The 20,145-nt window shown below is 42.5% G+C and overlaps 1 protein-coding gene across 3 annotated transcripts in view; it reads right to left on the reverse strand.

Moving 5' to 3' along the window:
• The window catches only part of CDR2L (cerebellar degeneration related protein 2 like), a 43,441-nt gene that overhangs the window by 16,875 nt on the left and 6,421 nt on the right, over positions 1-20,145 (reverse strand). For 2 of the 3 annotated variants that reach the window (XM_053292869.1, XM_053292870.1), the window contains exon 3: positions 541-653. In XM_053292869.1, coding sequence (XP_053148844.1) covers positions 541-653 — 113 coding nt within the window. Of the gene's footprint in view, positions 1-540; positions 654-2,070; positions 2,297-20,145 lie in introns of those variants that run through there. The other variant, XM_053292871.1, reaches the window with a different exon arrangement.

A 20,145-nucleotide genomic window follows, 5' to 3' on the forward strand; every position in this document is an offset into this window, starting at 1 on the left:
AAACGTGCGTCTAGACAACTTCTTAATATTACCAGGGCTTTAAAAATCATTTTTTCTTTTCTCCTCTTGATTTTCATCCTCTTTTTTTCTTACACCAAATGCACCCAAATTCACAGTTTAAAAAACAACAAGAGAAAAGCCTATTAAACATAAATTCATTTTTGTTAAGCTAGGAAAAAAAGAAAAGAAGAAGTCAATGGGAAATGTGGGGGGAAACAGATGCATTGTATCAAGAAGCAACAGTGCAATTTAGCCCCATTTCAAGGGCTTTGCTGGAAACTAATCTGGGGACTCAACAAGGCTCAAAGTGACCCTTACTAAAGCTGCTGCTCAGGATGTAAACATATGGGTTGGGGGTGGGAGGGATTACCTGGAGTGCAGGACACAGTCTGGCTGATCTGCGATATTCTTGCAGGCCTTAATCCATTTCTGTTTCAGCCCCTTCTCTATGTGTTGGCCACCCCTCCCCCCTAATATCACATCTTTTGTGGTACCGTGTTATGTGTGTGCCTGTGCTTCATCAGTGTCAGCCATGAGTACCTCTATCTCTTGCACTTGCTCCTCATTGGTTGCGTACATCTGTTGCAGAGAATCCTCCAACTCCTTGTTGCGTTCCAGCAGCGTCTTCCCCAGTTCAGCTGCTAAGTGCAAGTCTGAAAAGTAGAAGTAACACAGTACGCTGAGGCCCTTTCTTCCAAGCTTACTGAAACAGTGAATATGAAACTGGCAGGCTAATTCATCCATTGGACATATTTATAAACTCCCCCTCCTTTCCAAAGCTAGGGTGACGTGGCTCACAAAGCCAAACACAATATACATAATTCAACATTAAAACCTGCAAAGAAATTAATTAAACAGCACAAGCAATTATAACAGCAGCAGTAGCAGAAGCAACAGCTAAGTGCCTCCCCACATAACTGCACCTTACAATCTCTATAGAAGGCCATGAAGGAGAAGCATCTGCACCTCACCAGGGACTTTTACACACAGCAGGCTCTAGTGTGAGTTGACTGCAAACTCAAAGTTGCCCCCCAAAACCAATGCAAATAGCAGATTTTTTAAAACCCTGGATATAAATCAGGCTACACTCTAATGCATAGTGAAAAACCCGAATTGTGGGTGAATTGCTCCCCAATAACTCACAGGGACTTTGGGGTAAATCTGGCCGATATGTGAATGCACCCCCTCCATTCCGGAGGAGATGTGAGTTAAAGGGCTTTAAAAGCCTCGTGTGAAAAGCTTCCAAGGAGGGCATTCCAGTGCCTTGGGGCAACTACAATAAAGGCCCTGCTTCTTCTGGCAAATAGTCTTACCTCCTAAACTGAAGGCACTTGGAGCAATGCTCCTGACCCACAGAATGCAACTACTGCAGGGGGCTCATTCAGAAAAAAGCAGTATCAAAGGTATGAAGGTCTCAATCTGTGAAGGGCTTTAAAGGTAAAATTCAGCCAGGAAGCACAGTGGTAGCCAGTCTAATAGTTGCAAGACCTGGTGAATATGCTCTTGCCTCTCAATAGCCATTCGGGAGGCAAGCAGTAGCATTTTGAACTAGCAGTAGCTCCTGGGTTGTCTATTTGAGGAAAATAACTTGCATTAATGAGGAAGGTAGCTTGTATTAATGTCACATGGGGTTGTACAGGTGCAACCCAGAAAAATGAGCCTTGATCTTTACTCAGGCTAACATGATGATCATTCCCCACCCCCACCCCAGCTTTTCGTAGCTGAGGTTCACAGATGTTGAATAAATCTAGTCAGGTTTCCATCTATGAGGCACTTTGTTCAGTGCCATATGGAGTCAGACTTGTAGTTTACAAAGCAGTTGAGGATGTTGGGTTCATAGTTATTTTCAAGGCCTGATTAATCCTCTGTGTTTTATCTATCTCTTGCTCCTTATAGGGTTCCACTCAGCTAAGGGATATGCAGTGTCTCTCCATCACAGCTGCCTCTTTCACTGACTGTCTGATCACCTTTTTGTCTTGAACATGAGAAGACTGTGGAGTATTGGCGGCGGCTGCCTGAGGGACAAATGGCCAAAGACTCCTATGTATGTTGAGAGATTCAGCTGCATACCTGCCAGTTTTAGTAGTGCACCTCTCTGAGACAGCACAGCTGTAGGGTAAACTGTCCTAATTATCCCACTGCAGTAGAAAGCAGAAGGGACAATGCTGCGATGGAGTGAATCCCTGCTCCTCTTGGTTTCCTCGGACTTTAATTAATAACTAGCTTAAACTGCGCAGAGCATCTGCGCATTAGTACTTGATTGCTCTGACCAGTAACAGTTGCATTCCAACTGACCTTAACCATCACAGGCCCCTCCTCCCTTTCTGCATATGGAATCCCCACTGCCCAATCACCATGGTGCCACAGGCTCCTCCTCCCTCTCTGCATATGGAATCCTCACTGCCCAATCACCATGGTGCATCTGCTCTCACAGGCTCCTCCTCCCTGTCTGCATATGGAATCCCCACCAGCCAATCACCATGGTGCTTCTGCTCGCAAACTCTTCCAAGAGCTGCCATACACAGGATTAGCCAAAGGTATGCCTTAGAGAATTATCTGCGCCTCTAGTTCGCATCTGCGCCTCTAGTTCGGCCCAGCCAGCGCCCCCTCACCCGGCATGCATGGCTTTCTGGCTGTCCCCCCCATTCCCCCCCACTTTCTTGAGCTTCCTCTGCCTCCCACCTCCTCCTCCCGGCGGCCAGGCCAGGGCCCGCTGCCGCCTCCTCCTCAACCCAGCGGCTGGGCCGGGTGGGCCAGGGTGTCCCGCCGCCGCCTCTCGCCTCCTGGTGGCCAGGCCAACCAACAGCCGTCCGCAGTCCCCAAAGCCAACTGCCAAACTCCTTTCGGCTTTCCAGAGTGGCCGCCCGCCAGCTACCAAACACCCTGCTGCTCCCGAAGCGGCCCCCAGCCTCCAAATTTCCTGCCACTTCATGATGCAGTGCGGCCAACCGACAGCCTCCCGCAGCCCCCAGAGCCAACTGTCAAACTCCTTTTGGCTTTCTAGCCGCCCACAGCCACCAAACTCCCTGCCGCTCCGGAACTCTCACGTGCTCTTGCGAGAAGTTGCCACGCATGGACCGTCTTGGAGAAACAATTATATAGATAGATAGATGCTTCAGGGTCTAAGCTATTCTTTGGAACTGGTTGCCATAACAGAAAATAGTGGGAAGTGATACCCCTCACTTGTAGGCCTCAGAACAGAATTAATAGGTTTGTGTTAAAAATGTTCCCCCAGAATTAGCGCTTGTGCAACTGTGCATGGCACTCAGCTAACTTTAGACAAAGATATTCAAATGGTGTCCACTGAGCCTATGAATAAGGCTGACATCCTAACACTGCGTGTATACAGTCAAAAGAAGTCCACATTATTTATTTATTTATCTGTCTATCAAATTTGTACACTGCCCCAAACTTTCATCTCTGGGCAGTTAACAACAGCAACAGATGTGTTCCTGCTTCTGAAATATGGGCGCTTTTGCACATGTGTGCATAGGAGTAGTTTTTGCCAATCTCCCCTTCCCCCAGAAGTGCTCTGTGCAATGTGCACATATGTCCCTGAGTGTTGTGCTACCCTCGCAGACATATTTGCGTATTACCTTCTAGGGGATCAGGGGAGACTGACAAAAATCATCCCCTGAGTGCCTGCACTTCAGAAGCAGGAGTGCATCTGTTGCACGTGTGCTTATTTTGGCTGCACATATAAAGTCAGGATGTCTGCCATTATACTTTAAACATGCTAGATTTGAAGCGGGTAAAACAGTTAAATGAGAGTAATTAAATCAGGGCAAATATGACCTACATTGTAGAGAAAAGATGTAAAAGTGTGGAAAAAATAAAATTATATTAATAATAATCAGATTTGGTTTTTCCTATTGTTCTTTACTGCTTAAAACCTGTCAGGAAATCTGTGGGAGTACCATAGTATATTCAGAGGCTGGCATAGGCCTTTGGCATTATTTCTAGGCTATCAGTTGTATGTTGTTGACCCTTCCTCAGAAACCTGATCTCCAGCTCGTACCGTAGGGTGAACTCCAAGAACTGACAAGCTCTTAATTCTAATACTGTAATAATTAAGATGCAGAATGGTCAGGTCTGGCTGCTGCACTCCTTACTGTAGAGAGACTTTCATAAAGCCACCTCCAGTTTCCAAAATGCCCCCAGGAGACTGTAAGTGTGATGAAGTGGGGATAAATGTGGAAAGGGAAAAGGGTATATATTCCAGTTTATGTCAAAAAGGAAATCTCATATTCATTAGCTCCTTTGATTGTAACTGATCTCTTCTACTTCTCTCCTACATTTTTGCAGCTGATAGATTCATTGCAATTTTTATCCTGCACCATCTGATCTGGCTGGTATGACAGGCTACAGCACAGAAGAATTTATGCTGCCTCACTTCAGGTAGTAATGCTTAGGGGTCTGCTGCGTCCCTGAGGATTACATCAACCTTGTCCCACCATATGGCATCCAATTTAATCTGCTGGGGTTGAGTTAAGTGGATTATGGAGCCCAGGATCCAACCTCCTGATTTAAAAAAAAAACACCCTTCAATAATTTTGCAGGGGGTGGAAGAGGCATAAATCGAGGAAGAGGGGGAAGAGATGAATGCAGCTTAGGAAAGAACATTTATTACTATTCTCCAGAACCGTGGTGGTATGGTTTTTGGGGTTTTTTTTGAAAGCTTCATTTTTTCATCTGTGGACATAGAGCTGATGTGACTTGCCAAAAAACTCCAGTTTTGTCTCATCTGTCCAAAGGACATTCTCCCAGATGCCTTGTGGCTTGTCAATATGCATTTTAGCAAATTCCAGTCTGGCTTTTTAATGACAAAACTGGAGCTTTTTGGGAAGTCACATCAGCTCTATGTCTACAGATGAAAAAACGAAGCTTTCAAAGAAAAGAACACCATACCTACTGTGAAACATGGAGGAGGCTTGGTTATGTTTTGGGGCTGCTTTGCTGTGTCTGGCACGGGGTGCCTTGAGTCTGTGCAAGGAACAATGAAATCTCAAGACTATCAAGACATTCTGGAGCGAAACGTACTGCCCAGTGTCAGAAAACTCTGTCTCAGTTGCACGTCATGGAACCTCCAACAGGTTAATGACCCAAAACACACAGCTAAAAGCACCCAAGAATGGCTAAGGACAAAACATTGGACTATTCTGAAGTGGCCTTCTATGAGCCCTGATTTGAATCCTATTGAACATCTATGGAAAGAACTGAAACATGCAGTCTGAAGAAGGCACCCTTCAAACCTGACACAGCTGGAGCAGTTTGCTCAGGAAGAGTAGGGCAAACTACCTGTTGACAGGTGCAGAAGTCTCATTGAGAGCTACAGGAATCGCTTGTTTGCAGTGATTGCCTCTAAAGGTTGTACAACAAAATATTAGGTTAAAGGTCCCATCATTTTTGTCCATGCCATTTTCATTTGTGTTATTATTTGAAATATTCTGTTGCATCAAAACTCTAAATCAAAGTCTGATTTTTGTTAAATGCGGAACAAGCAATGATGGGTCCCAATTACGTTTGTCAGTTTCAAGTTATTTCAGAGACAATTGTGGGTTCTTCTTTTTTTGTGGAGGGGTACCAACACATTTGTCCACGTGTGTGTATATATATGTTAAACTTATGCAGAGTTTGCAAGCAGTTAATATCACAATTATATTTTTTAAGATCAGGGGCTGGTAAGTAACCAGGAAAATAATTAGTTGTGCTGAAACCTTACTAGAACTTTAAGAACACAAAGATGACTCCCTTCTTACAAACTCATTGCATGTCCCTGGGGCTGTCACTATATTTCTTTTGCAAAATAAACACACTTCCCTAAACATATCTTATAGCCACTGTCAGAAGAAATGCATTATTTACTCAATGAGGCTTGCGGACTATAGTAACAGAGCTTAGCAGCTGGTCTTTTGTCAAAGCTGTTAGCCAAATTATGTCAAGAAGAGTAAAGGAAGCCGATAGCTACACAATAGGAAACACAAAGTCAGAAGCAGCCCAGAAAGTCACAGTGAAATGAAATGGCAACAGTTCAGGAACCATGTTGTCATGGTTACAGAGATTGCTCCAGGTGACCCAACGCATTTGCCACACACAGATCAAGCTCTAGGGCAAATTCAAAAACAAGTATTTACAGTATTTATTAATTGTTCACAAAAAGAGGTACTATACTAAAACAGAAATAGTATTAATCCCATTATATTATCCTTCCTTCCTTCCTTCCACTATACATGTTTCCTTGTTTTATCTATTACACCCATTTAACCTATATCTAATAATCGAACTCTATAACTGAATGAAATGTCATATACACGTTCCTGTATATATATTAGAGACTACAGTGTCAGTTTTATCATTCCTCATCCCCAAATATGTAATCAGAGTAGGATTTCTAACTCTGCCTACAGCCATTCTGGGATATCCCCCACCCTCACCATATTTTTCCAGTACTGCTCACAATATCAAAATCTCCTAAGCTGCTTTCAGGAGTCACTGGGGTATTGATGATGATTCTGGTAGACTCCAGGCCAGTCTGAGAAGGCTGGCAATCTTAAATTAAAGGCCACAACTTTGTCATAAATTGTATCTTCTTTTTTCTCCCAGATTTAGTTTGAATTTGTTGTGTAGTTTAATCAGAAAGTTCATAAATGCAATCTGTCTTTTTAATGGTTTAGAGAATTTCCACAGTTGAGCGATGTCAACCAAACAGCATATTTTAATATGTAATACGTAGTGTTTTCTTGATTGGTACATGTCAGCAGTATGATTAGCAGCTGGAATTCCAAAGCATCTCCCTATCTATTGTATTAATTCTCCTGGGTGTGCCTTGGAATGTGCGTCCCAAAGCCCAGCTGATTGGCTGGGCGGCAGACACACCTGATTGGCTGAGGTGCACCCAGAAGAATTGGACGGCTGGGCGGTGGCGGCGAGGCCCGGCCCGCGGAGGCAGGGATGCGGCAGGCCTGGCCGCGGCACTCTGTCCAGCAGCCTGGGCCCGCGCTCGCCTGGAGACAGGGACAGAAGGTGGGGGTGGGGGGAGAGGGGGCCCTCTACCTTTTTGGCAAGCGGTGGCAGCGGGCCCGGCAGGCCACGGAGGTGGCACTTGGCGCGGCGGCAGGCCCGGCCGTGGAGTGGCGGCAGGCCAGGCCATGGAGGCACTGGGCCCAGCCGCGGAGGTGGCTCTTGGCTAGCCATGGGAGGCTGGGGTGGGAGGGAACTGGGCAGCGGGACTTCCCTGTTCTCCGCCTGGGAGGAGGAACGGCGGCGGCAGGGCCCTTTTTGGCCGCCCACCGCCTGGTAAAGAGACTAAAATAAAATGCAGGGGGAGGAGAGCATGGGGGAGGGGGGAGGACAAGAGAGCGTGGGGGAGGGAGGGGAAGAGGGGCAAGAGTGTAGGGCAGAAGGGAGGGAGAGTGGAGCAGGAGGGAGGGGGGAAGGGAACAGACAGCCCCAAAGACCACACAGATGCTTTATGCGGGTTGGCTAGTCAGTATTATTTTCCGAAGCACACATCTAAAATTGTTGGGCAAGAAAACTGGACGTGCAAATAAGCAGAATATTACACAAAACTATGGTTTAATAATAATAGTTTAAATATGACTGCAAGGCTCCGACTTGCATGCCTTCTCTTCCCTTTCATGTATCAGATAGGAAGAAGTCTTTCACTTCTGATCCTGGTTTAGAACAAACTGGGATCTGCTGTGACAACCAAAGCCAGCAAATTCCAGCTTGTTCTAACCAGAGTTTGTGAACAAGCCAGGATATAAACGTGGGATTCAACTTGATTTTTAGAAATAAGATATAAAAGTCGTTCACACGACTGAAATTGATGGCATGGGGGGAGGGATGGCAAGGAGGGAGGCTCCTACCTGCCTCCCCACACATTATCAAATTAAGTTCAAAGGCTATGCCATTCGTGCGGCACATGAGCCATGCCACAGCAAGCAACAGAGCAGGGAAATTGAGGAGGAAGTCCTCTGGCATCCCTTAATGCACTGGCCCAGAAGCAAAGTGCCTTGAGAAATACCCCTCAGCTGGCTGCACAAGCCCAGGTAGGGCTGCTTGTGTGAATCGTCAAGGGAAATGATTTATGATAATCGAATAAAATGGAAAATCACCAGCAGTTAGATTCATCCATTAATTTCAATTTAGTTATACAACTCTTCAGTGTGTTAACATTTTTATTAACACATTTCTCTTGTTTTCCCCCATTTTATCTTTTTCAAGATCTATCACTGTATTAAATTATGCCCCAGCAATGACTGATCCCTCTCTTGAAATTGCTCCACAAATAACAAAGTGCTTACAAAACAATGCTTGGTTGTCACTGGGAGCATATAGAGAGCCAAAGGTCCATGGTTTCTCTTGGCAATTTACTTTAAGAAGTGTAGATATATGTTTTATCATATGCAAATTTGGTTTCTAAATCAAATGATGTTTTTTTCTGGAAAATAACTGCAACAATCCTACTTCAACTTTTCCCCAATTGTGTTGTCCAAACATGTATGATATTTAAATATATTTTTTATCTTGCTATACTTCCAGTTCCTTAATTTATTTCCCTCATTTAGCATAACCCACTCTCCTAGCATGCCTGTTTAAGCTGCCCCTGCTTGGTCACTCAAAAGGAAAATATACAGAGGGTAACATGATTCCTGAAACCCTTTACATCCAGCACACCATGTGAATAACAAGAACTACAACCATTTGGGTTATACTCCTGCAAACTGAGCAAAGAGGCACCTTGATGATTTTCTTATATGTTGCAGGAGAGCAACTGTCCCTCCAGCCCCAGCACAGCATCTCTCCAATGGTTGTTGCTGGTGTCTACCTTATATTTCTTTTCAGACTGTGAACCCTTTTGGGACAGGGAACCATTTCTCCCACCCGCATGTAAATCACTTTGAGAACTTAGTTATTAAAACATCTTATCATCCTTTAGAGGTTTAAATACTACAATTATTCTGCGAGATCCACCACCTCTATCTCGAATTCTGAAGCTTGGTCATTATCTTCTTCTAGATGTCGGAAAGCCACTACTTGAATTTGCTTTTTCCCTTGTTTCTACACCCCTTTTTATTTTGTTCTTTAATACCAGAAAGCTGCCATTCTTCATCAGGGTTGTTCTCTTCCTGTAAACTTTTTCCTTCATGGTTAAGTTTCAACATGTCCACATCTTCTCTAGAATGAAGCTTTAGTCTGATGTGTAGCTAAAGTTCTTTCAAGCTCCAAGATCTAATTTAGTGAATAAAGTTTTAAGGAAATCTCCACTCCAGATTACTGTTTTTCTTGATATGTGTTATTGCTTTCATCATTGTGTGCTTATGCAGCATTTCCACAGAGAAATACTGATATGCAATGTCCTCCGTGCTTTAACCTTCTCCACTCTTAATGTACCTTTCTTGTCAAGAAAATGCAGAGATTTTACAATTATGTCTCTGGATTTTCCCTTCAAAAGAGGCTTCTAGAGATTGCTGTGTTCCTATTCTGTGGTTGTATTTCTAAATCTCTTTAATCTAGGTAGTACTTCTGTATCTTTCTTTTCAACTCTTCATTGAAGCTTCTAAAGCAAAGATTGCACTGTATCTTCTATTCTGAACATCAATCACTTTATCTATTAATATATGCTGCATTGAGTTTTTTGAGTCTGTCCTCACTCCTTATCTCAATCAGCCATGTGTTTAGAGGTTTCCCAGTTTGTGATTTCTACTATTAAGTTTTCAAATGCTTCTTAAAAGTGGTGAAGATATCTGATCTTATTTCAGTCCTAAAGAAGTCCCACAGATATTTTAGAATGAAGGTCTCAAACCCTCCCTATCTTGTTCCAGACAAGGATCAATGTCTGAGCTGGGACTTCTCTTATGGCAGGATCTGAATGGTGGCAAGTGTCCTGGGAGGATGCAGACCTTCAATGGCTCCAAAAGAAACACAAGTCAGCAAAGTACACCTGGATCCCAAGTAACTGAAAGCAGGAAAGAGGTAGCTGAATATAACAGTATAGATCAATTGCTCCAGTGAATATCTAGAAGTGAAATGTGGATTGTTATAGCTGTTGGCAAGGAAGAGTGGTTTAGTGCCATTCCTTCTCTGGGAAAGGCGCTATAGGAGGCCCTTTAGGAGGTCTGATTTTGCAGGTGCTGATTCTGGTGCCACTAGGAAGCCTTTACTTTGGCTGGTAGATTTTCAAGGGACTCCTTCAAATCAGAGGATGAACGCAGGGGTGCTGGATCTGGTTCCCCTGGTGTGTGTGTCCAATGGAGTACAGTCACATGGGCTCTGGGTCATTGGATCTTCCTATACTGTTTTATCTCCTGACTCATCTATTTTATCCCTCAATTGCAGGGTATGCTGGACGTGGTGTCAAGACAGTCCTTTAGCTAATAGGGCATTGGAATCCTTAGTTTGTGAATTTTTCATTCATTTTAGGTGACTCAGAGAAATTCATCTTTACACTGCTTCCCACTATTTTTACCCTGGAGTAGTTATCGTATTGTTTGGATTATAATTTACTTCTGCTGAATTATGAAGCGTCTGTGTTTAGAATCAGGCATGCAGTTACTTATTAGATATAAGTTCAGCAGTCACTTTGATAGAGCAAGCAACCAAAGATCGTAAATTTCTACTGTGGACAGAATCCTAAGGAGCTGCAGCATGGATTCTTCCAATGGTGCCTGCATCTTCTGATAGTACCTTTGCAATGTGGTAAGGAATTGCACTGCAGAGGTTCCCAAACTAAAAAGGTAACTAGAGAAAAAGCCATTAGTGATCTTGGATCACATTGTAAGTATATCAGTGCTTTCTATAAAGCTGGTCATCTCTATCACCTCACATTCTTTTCTCTAACTTTCAATATACATGGCTCCTTATCTGTATATTTTATTCTTCAGCAACACATTCACATTTCTGCTTGGCCTTTTGCATAGTTCCCATAATCCTTTGTACTCACTATAGTATCACTGCACTTTGTGTAGGTGACTGACCAGAAACAGCAGCAATCCTTTGGGAAGGAGTGAGTTGTGCAGAGCAGTTATTGTTCATTTTCATGTGCACTCTTCCAAACCACACCTTCCTTGAGAGGCATCTATCCATTTACTTCATGAGGATGTTAAAAGGTACAGATGGCCAGTCATACAATGAAAGGCTAAAGCTATCAAAGACAGAGAAATCATTACTGAAAGGAAGGGAGGAGTGAGTGAGAAAGAAAATGTTAAAGGAGAGGAGAACTGGTCTTGTGGCAGCAAGCATGACTTGTCCCCTTAGCTAAGCAGGGTCTGGCCTGGTTGCATATGAATGGGAGACTAGAAGTGTGAGCACTGTAAGAAATTCCCCTCAGGGGATGGAGCTGCTCTGGGAAGAGCAGGAGGTTTCAAATTCCCTCCCTGGCTTCTCCAAGATAGGGCTGAGAGAGATTCCTGCCTGCAACCTTGGAGAAGCCGCTGCCAGTCTGTGAAGACAATACTGAGCTAGATAGACCAATGGTCTGACTCAGTATATGACAGATTCCTATGCTCCTAAAGTGGGGCATTTTAGTATAGGGTGCAATTCAGTAAAATGTAAGTCCCATTGATTTCAATAGGAGAACTGCATTATATCCATAACTGTAAATATTATGAGTAAAATTATACATGACAAGAGCAACACAGGGCTCCCAACCCTAATGAGTTCCTAATGGAAAGTTGGGAGGTGGGGTAGTACCTTACTAATGACAAGACTGGTTTGTTCACAGCCACTTGGCTAGTTACCCATAAGAATCACTTTCAAGTAAGCAGACATGGAAGCTCTTGTAAGCTGGAAAATGATTTGCTCTTCTTTTCTTTCAGGCTGCCATATTACCAGTGACAAACATAGGTATGTGTAATCAGACAGCAGGCTTTTTGAAGGCAATAGCTTTTGGGGACGTTTTGGAAAAAATGAAGAGTACAGTCACCTTAACTAGTGCAGTGGGGGAATGCTTGACTAACAAGCAAAAGGTTGCCAGTTCAAATCCTCGCTGGTACTATCCTGGGCAGCAGCGATATAGGAAGATGCTGAAAGGCATCATGGAGGCAATGGTAAACCCCTCCTGTAGTCTAGCAAAAAAACCCACAGGGCTCTGTGGGCGCCAGGAGTCAAAATCAACTTGATGGCACACTTTACCTTTACAGTCGTTAGGCATTGAAACCAGCTATATAGGTTTACTAGAGTACCTTCTTCTACTGCAAGTTTTTCAGGGAAGCTTGAACTGGTATCCATTAGGAACTAGCTGGCTGCCCTAGGCACAGAGCATCTGCGCCTCTAGTTCTCCCTTGTTCTTGGCCCCCCTCCCTCGTTCTCAGCCCTCCCCCCCCCTTCCCCCTCCAATGTGTTTTCTCTCTGGCCAGCTGCTTGGCCAGCCACTTTTTCCGGCTGCCCGCCGCTTTCTTCCCCTCCCCTCGCTGCTTTCGCTTCCTCCCCCTGCCACTGTTTTCGATCCCCGTCTGCTGGCCTGTCCCTTGGCCTTATGTTTTCCATTGCGGTCGCTTTCCTCACCCCCTCCCCTCACTTATGAACTCTTGTGAGAGCTGCCATGTATGGGATTAGTGATAGGTACATCTAAGAGAATTATATATAGATACTTTAGGCGGATATCGTCCTCTCAATGCAGAGGTCTGATTATACAAGTGGGACTCCACTGTGACTAACAGCCATTTTCTTTTAACAAAACCCAAGAGCATTTGAATCAAGTGCTTATTCAGAAAATCAGATCAAAACTCTTTGCAAGACAATTCTGCAAGTTCTAATTCAAATGCAATAGTGCAACAGTGGATACTTTCAGATAGGTGGTTAGTCCAGGACTGTCAGTCCTTGTTCACTCAGTGTGAGAAGAAGTTTTCATAATGTTCTCATCCATCTATTAACCATTTGTATTAGAAGTCATTTATCTAGATAAGAAAAGATTTGGGAGTTTTCTCGGAAGAGGATTTACTCTGTGTTTTCAAGGTTTTTCTACATGATTTTTTACTCACATTGAAGATACTGCCTGCCTTTCCAAGAAATAGTTTTATTTCCAAGAAATAGACTTACATTTGGACATTTGATGAAGCTTTTCCAGTTATTCACTGGATTTCTGTTGTGTTATAATGATGTATATATCATGAATTTTTATCATACTGTATAGTGTTTTACTTGGACAGATACTCTTTATTATATTCCTTGTTCTTTGTTAGTGTTCTCATATATGATTATTTATTATTATCATTTATATATGATTCATTGATCATGCTTTGCCCTCCTAACTTGGCAAAGAGGCACCTTTTAACGTAGTGATTCTCTTTATTTACAGGGAAAGAGTAACTGGCCCTATCCACCCCCGGCACAGTACCTCAGTCACTGTTGCTGGTGTCTGTCTTATGTTTCTTTTTAAATTGTGAGCCCTTTGGGGACAGGGATCCATCTTATTTATTTATTATTTCTCTGTGTAAACCGCCCTGAGCCATTTTTGAAAGGGCGGTATAGAAACCGAATTAATTATTTATTATTAATAATAATAATAATAAGAAGAAGTACAGTTTTCTTATCATACTTTATTTCTGTCTCTCCCCCCCCCCATTACTGTTGGATCTGGGTTTTTTGTGATTTGATTCCATCTAATGTCAACTTGCCCTTTTTATGTGCTTAAATTTTCACATTTATTACCAGAGAAAAGCTGACTTTTAAAAAAAGAACTGTGGTACAGCTGCACAATAACTACACACATATGGACTGTTGTTAGAACTACTGTTCCATCTTTTTCTGAGAGTTGCATGCCCAGAAACAGGAGGGGTAAAAGAGGGAGAAACAGTCTACTATGTCCCCAAAACATATAATATCTGCTGCAGTGTGGAAATAGTGATGCAGTTCCATTTGCAACTCATAGCAGAAAAACAATGACAGAGAGGCACTACCAGGAGCACATCTGGAAGTGCCCAATATTCATTGGGGATGGGGAATAACCTTGAAGTGTGTGTGTTTGTGGTGGGAATACCCATGCTGCTGGCTCCCCCCAACCCCGCTTTTTAAGGCTGAATAATATACACACAAGCACATTGAAGAGGTCTGCAAAGGGGATTTTCAGGGAAGCCAAAATGGACCAGGTTCAATAGCACTAACATTAAATACTGCCTTATGAGGAAAGCAAAAATATGTTGCCCTCTTCCTTCTAAGCATCTATCTTATAATATGTGACAATTCCAACCTGCTAATGATTTTACAGGTTATAAAGACAGTCATGGGGTGTGTGTGAGGTAGGTAGCTTGGGTAGGAGCAGGTCTCCCAGAGTTAGCAATATAAGGGTCACAAACAACCTCAGCTCCTGAAACGCTCACATCTTTGAACTTCTATTCTTCCATTTCATAAATGAAGAGCTTTTGTTCAATGCCAAAGATTTCTGGCAGTACAAAACACCTTTCCAACTAAGGCTGTATATAAGAATTGAATGTTCAAACTTCTCTATACGCCAGTGAAAAGCCATTGAGATTCAGGTGGCAGGCAGCCTGATCTTCCGTTTTTACTCATGTTAAGTGATTCTTATGGCCATTCCTGAGTGTAAAAGTGCTCCCCACCCCTCACCCCCACTACACTCTTACTGGTGTTGATTTAGCACCAGGATTTATAACATTCCATCTTCAATTACGTATATTCTCAAAGAAAATCCACAGACAATCCAATTAGTGAAAATGGCTTTTATTTTTAACTTGCTCTATGTTATTCCTTAATAGATTGCGCAAACCACTGCACAATATCCTTAATTTCACATGCTAGCACAATAATGCTCAGGATCATCCAACACAGATTAGAGCCCTATGTGGAAAGGGAAATGCCGGATGTTCAAGCTGGTTTCAGAAAAGGCCAAGGAACAAGACACATCATTGCTGATGCACGCTGGATAATTAAGAAAGCCAAAGAATACCAAAAAGAAGTCAATATGTGCTTTATTGACAACAGAAAAGCCTTTGATTGCGTCAACCATGTCAAGTTGTGGAATACCATGTCAAGTTGTGGAATAGTTGTGGAATATCCTTAGGAAAATGGGTGTCCCAAAACATCTCATTGTTCTCATGAGAAACCTATACACAGGACAGGAAGCCACAGTCCAGACAAAACATGGTGAAACAGACAGGTTCCAGATCGGCAAAGGAGTAAGACAAGGCTGTCTACTTTCTCCTACTTTATTCAACTTATATGTTGAACATATACTGAGAGAAGCTGGATTGGAAGATGAGCATGGTTTTCAAGTTGGAGGAAGAACCATCAATAGCCTGCACTATGCTGAGAATAGCTGAGAATACAGATGATCTGCAAGCTCTAATAATAAAAGTCAAGGAGCACAGTGAGAAAATTGGACTACGACTAAATGTAAAGAAGACTAAACTAATGACAAAGGGTACAGCAATCAGCCTCAGAATTGATAATGAAGACACTGAAGTGGTGGATAGGTTTTGCCTTTTAGGATCAACCATCAACAGTAAAGGATCCAGCAGTCAAGAAATACGCCACAGACTAGCACTTGGTAGGGTTGCAATGAAAACTTTGAAAAGGATATTTAGATGCCGTGACGTGTCTATACCTACAAAGATTAGAATAGTCCGGACAATGGTTTTCCCCGTGACACTCTATAGATGCGAAAGCTGGACTTTGAAGAAGCAAGATAGAAAAAGTATTAATGCTTTTGAACTTTGGTGCTGGAGAAGACTTTTGAGGATACCATGGACAGCCAGGGAAACAAACAAATGGATCATAGAACAAATTATCCCAGAATTTTCACTCAAGGCACAAATGACCAGGCTCAAACTATCATACTTCGTGCACATTATGCGAAGACCCAGCTCCCTTGAGAAGTCGATAATGCTGGTAAAAGTTGAAGGAAAGAGCAGATGAGGCCGACCAGCAGCAAGGTGGATGGACTTGGTTACAACAGCAATGAATGCACCACTGAGAGACCTTAAAGGCTAAGTTGAAGACAGATCATCCTGGAGAGAATATATGTGGTTGCTAAGAGTTGACACCGACTTGACAGCACCTAATCAATCAGTCAATCAAATCAAATGTTATTCCTGCCTGAATTTCCTATTCCTGATCAATTCAGAAGAATTTCTTGTCACTTGCCAACATGGCTGGCCCTATTTTCAAGAAAGCACAAAGTACAGTGTCAATAATATCTTCCAAGATGACAGCTGTGCTAAACTGGCAAGAGAACTTTTTCTGACATTTTCTTACTGCAGTTACAGTTAGACGCCGTAACTGGAATGACACTTAGGTCTCACGAGTCAAAATCTTCTCCACATAGACTAGTCAAGAAGAAATTTCTCCTGCTAGATGGGCATTCCAAGGTCCAGGGAGTTCATCTGCTTTTTGCTTCTTTTCTCTCCAACTGAAATTTCCCTCTGATTCTACTCTCTCACACACATTCATTTGCTTTTTAGAATAGCAACTGATTTCCATTTTACATTCTTCATCCATGGAGTTAGTGCTAGAGCCATTACTAAAGTCAGAGGACCCAGGAGCTACTTGAGGTGTACCCAAGGGCTTGCGTGTGTTCAGTAAGATTTCTTCCCCCTGCCCCTTTCTATAGCAGAGTACCACAAACTACTTTTGAAACATCTCAGTTTCAAAAGGGGTTTGCCATACAGAATAAAGGACTGCAATTCAAGAAACATACAAGTCCAAAGTCTCTTAGGGAGCAGGACTATTTGTATGGAGGTTTGGCTCCTGGCCACAATCTACTCATGGACAGGCAAGATCTACATAATATACTGATGGGTGGACATGAAGCCAGCAGCTTGTGGGAGCACTCCTGTGCTCATCTTTTTAATGGAGGGCTCTAAAATGAAGAACTAAATATTATCCCCCCCTCCCCCCCAGTTTACTGTGTAGCAAAATTTGGGGGTTTAGGATTGCAAGAGTCTCAGCAATCAGTCAGTGAAAACTTTCCATTAGCAGAACACACCTACAGTTTCAGAGTCATAAATAAATAAGAGCCTCAGATACTGCAGAGACAGTAGATGTCCTTCCAACTGTGCAGATTTTGGGTCAAACAGCCGCCAGTCAATCACAGTGGCGCAGCCCATGGTATCAGGTGATATGCACTTCTTGAAAGCTGTGCAGCCAGACTTATGGCACAGCCTGGGAAGCTTCCTGCCGCTCTATATAGTGACTTTTTCATTCCTAAGTGACTTGAGCTAGCTGCAGCTTTAAGCACTATGCATTAATTTGGTGTATTAAACTACACAATAAGCTTCTTAGGCATCTCAAAGGTTAGAATTAGGATTGATAGTTCATATAGAAAACCTAGGAAATAAGATGACCATATACTTCCAGATTCATGAAAATGTACAAATTTAGTTTACAGAGATGTTACTGCACACACAGAATCTATCTGCAAATAGGTATGAGGCCCATGGCATTTCCCTGCCAATTATCTCCTCACTAAACAAACAAAACATCCAAAATCTAGGAAATACCCCAAGTTTAGCATCACTGCTGCCCAAATTCATTGTCCAAAACAATATAGTATGAAAAATTTAACTTGTTATGCTCATTTAGTTAAGCTTTTAATTGTTCAGACATAATAAAGACTGAAAAAATTATTTAACAAGGACTCAGGAATTGCTGGGCAATATAGACTTAGAGTAAGTCTTGACACAGCAAAGGTAATGGGAACCTAATAAATGAACCTAAAGGACAGTTTTAATCTAGTATGTCTTTCCCTGCCAGCTGGCTCACTATCTTTAATTTAGCTTTCTCGCTCAGCAGTGAGCTATTTATTTATTTCAGGACTAGAAATGCCCAATGGCCTCCCCCAAGGTGGCAAATCTCATAACACTTTAGCTATTAGCCAGGCCAGATTCTACTGCTTGACAACTGTGCAAACATTTCATGAAAACTGTCAAATTCTGCAAAAGTATCTGCGGTATTAACACATTAGTATTAATGGAGAGTTTGAGTATACTCTCCATTACGGCAACATTCATCCTATAGATGGTACTAGTTATTATCTGCTAGTACCGTGTTGCAATTATCCCTTGGTGGATGTACAGTACACGAATACTTAAAAGAAAAAAAGTTTACAGTTGCTCATCAACATGGCCACTTTTGAAGCAAAAGATTTAGTGATTTTCTTATAGACACCTAGCGGTAAGAATACAACATAATGAGGGGCCTAGACCTGTGTGAAAGTCAATAGGAGCAATAGGGTTTCATCATTTTGTATCATTAAATGTGTGCAAAACAATCTACTGTAAAAGACTGCTCAAAAAGACTGAAAACTTTGAGGAAGGAGAATGCATTGCTGCGATCCTGTGCTGTATAGCATGGCCACTTAGCATGTACATGGGTACTTGAGGTTCTTGATTAGTAATCACATTTAGGGTATTTGCACTGCCAGTTTACCTCTGGCTTACTGCTTGAATGACGACTGGATGCACTCCTACTGTATACGCTTGACTAACTGTAGTTTCCTGCTGTTTCTGTTGGGATACTTGAAAGATTAGTCACATTCAGGCATTCAATGAACACATGCAGGGGTATAATTGGGGTCATAACTACTGGCTCCACTCCTGACCTTTATGTATTCACGGCTTCTTTGTGCATGGAGCCCACATACGTACACATAAGCTCCCATACATGTGATCCAGGACTTTGGATAATGGAGGATCCTGAACAATGTGTACAGGTCTCTATGACCTGATTCACACAACTATTCAAATCTAGGTTTAATTTGGGTTACCGAAATTTATGAGATTGTGTAAACCCATACCAAGATAGGAATTTCAGATTCATGTTGGGTCATAAACCATCTTGACATGGGCTCATACAATCACACAAATGTTGGAAACCCACACTAAACCTAGATTTGAACAACTGTGTGAACCAGGCCTATAGGCATTTGGGTGTACACATGACAGTCAAGCATGATTCCATCTCCATCCACTCCATGTGTTATTTTGAACTCAAAGGGAGACATGAAAAGGGCTACCATGTGACAGTGTGGGAATAGACTGTAGCTAGTTCTGACCTCCTGGGCCTTTTTGAAAGGATGAATCCTTCATCTTAACTTACATCGCATATATTGCACAGGACAATCCTTCGTCCTAACACAGCCTACATTACATATGACCCAGGCCATTATGTCTCTCAGCTTGGAAACAGAGGAAAGGAATATCAGAGGAGAGAAATGGAAGAGTAGAACAGCAATAGTTTACTCCCCAATGAAATGACAATGCAAACAGAACAGAGGTAAAGTACTTTACGCCTTGAGTAAACTGTTGCTATTCAGAAGGTAGGTATGAATGGAGCTATAGTTAGTAGCCCTTTCTCTATTCCTCCTCTTTGTTCAGCATCTCAAAGGCCATGTTGATATGATGACCTAGATGTCAGCAACTAATTTGTGTAATTATATAAAAGTAATTAAAATGCCCAGTCAGCTATGAAACTCAGTGGGTAAACCCAGACAATCACGCTCTCTCAGCCTAACCCACTTCACGGGGCTGTTGTGAGCATAAAATGAGATTGGAGTACTAAGTACCCCATCCTGAGCTCCTTGAAGGGTGAAATGAAATGAAATGAAATAAATAAATAGTAAAATTGCTGCATTACTAGTTTAAAATAGCATGACCATCACTAAGTTACTGCAGGTTGGCTGATTATTTAGCATCCGATTGCAATCTATGTTTAAACACATTTATTCTGAAGCAAATAAATTGCTAAGGAGTAGAAAATACTTTCCTGACCCTTTCCCGTTTAGATTTCCTAATTCAATTTCTTGAGCTCTCATAACAAACATTCCATGGGAAGCTTCTGCATTATGTCATTACAGCCACACCATCATGTTCCAACTACCAGAAACAAGGCTCATTGTCTCCACTCCTCTCCATAGCGCTACCTTCATTCATGCATTCCAACATAAGGACTTCCTTAAAAGAACAGGCTGCAACCCCAGAATGCCTTTTCTCAGCAAATGGGAAAGGGGTTGCTATTGAACTAGAGGCATGTGGCCCATTGCTGCTTGCTTCAACAGACTTGTTGTTTCCATTGACTTATTTGTGTTTTGATCAGGGGCGTATCTGGGTAGGGCAGGCAGGGCACGTGCCCTGGGCGCCACTCTAAGGGGGTGTGTGCCATTTAAAAAAAAATTTTTTTTTTTAAAAATGG

Source organism: Hemicordylus capensis, chromosome 2 (genome assembly GCF_027244095.1).
Source record: "Hemicordylus capensis ecotype Gifberg chromosome 2, rHemCap1.1.pri, whole genome shotgun sequence".
NCBI classification, from domain to species: domain Eukaryota; kingdom Metazoa; phylum Chordata; class Lepidosauria; order Squamata; family Cordylidae; genus Hemicordylus; species Hemicordylus capensis.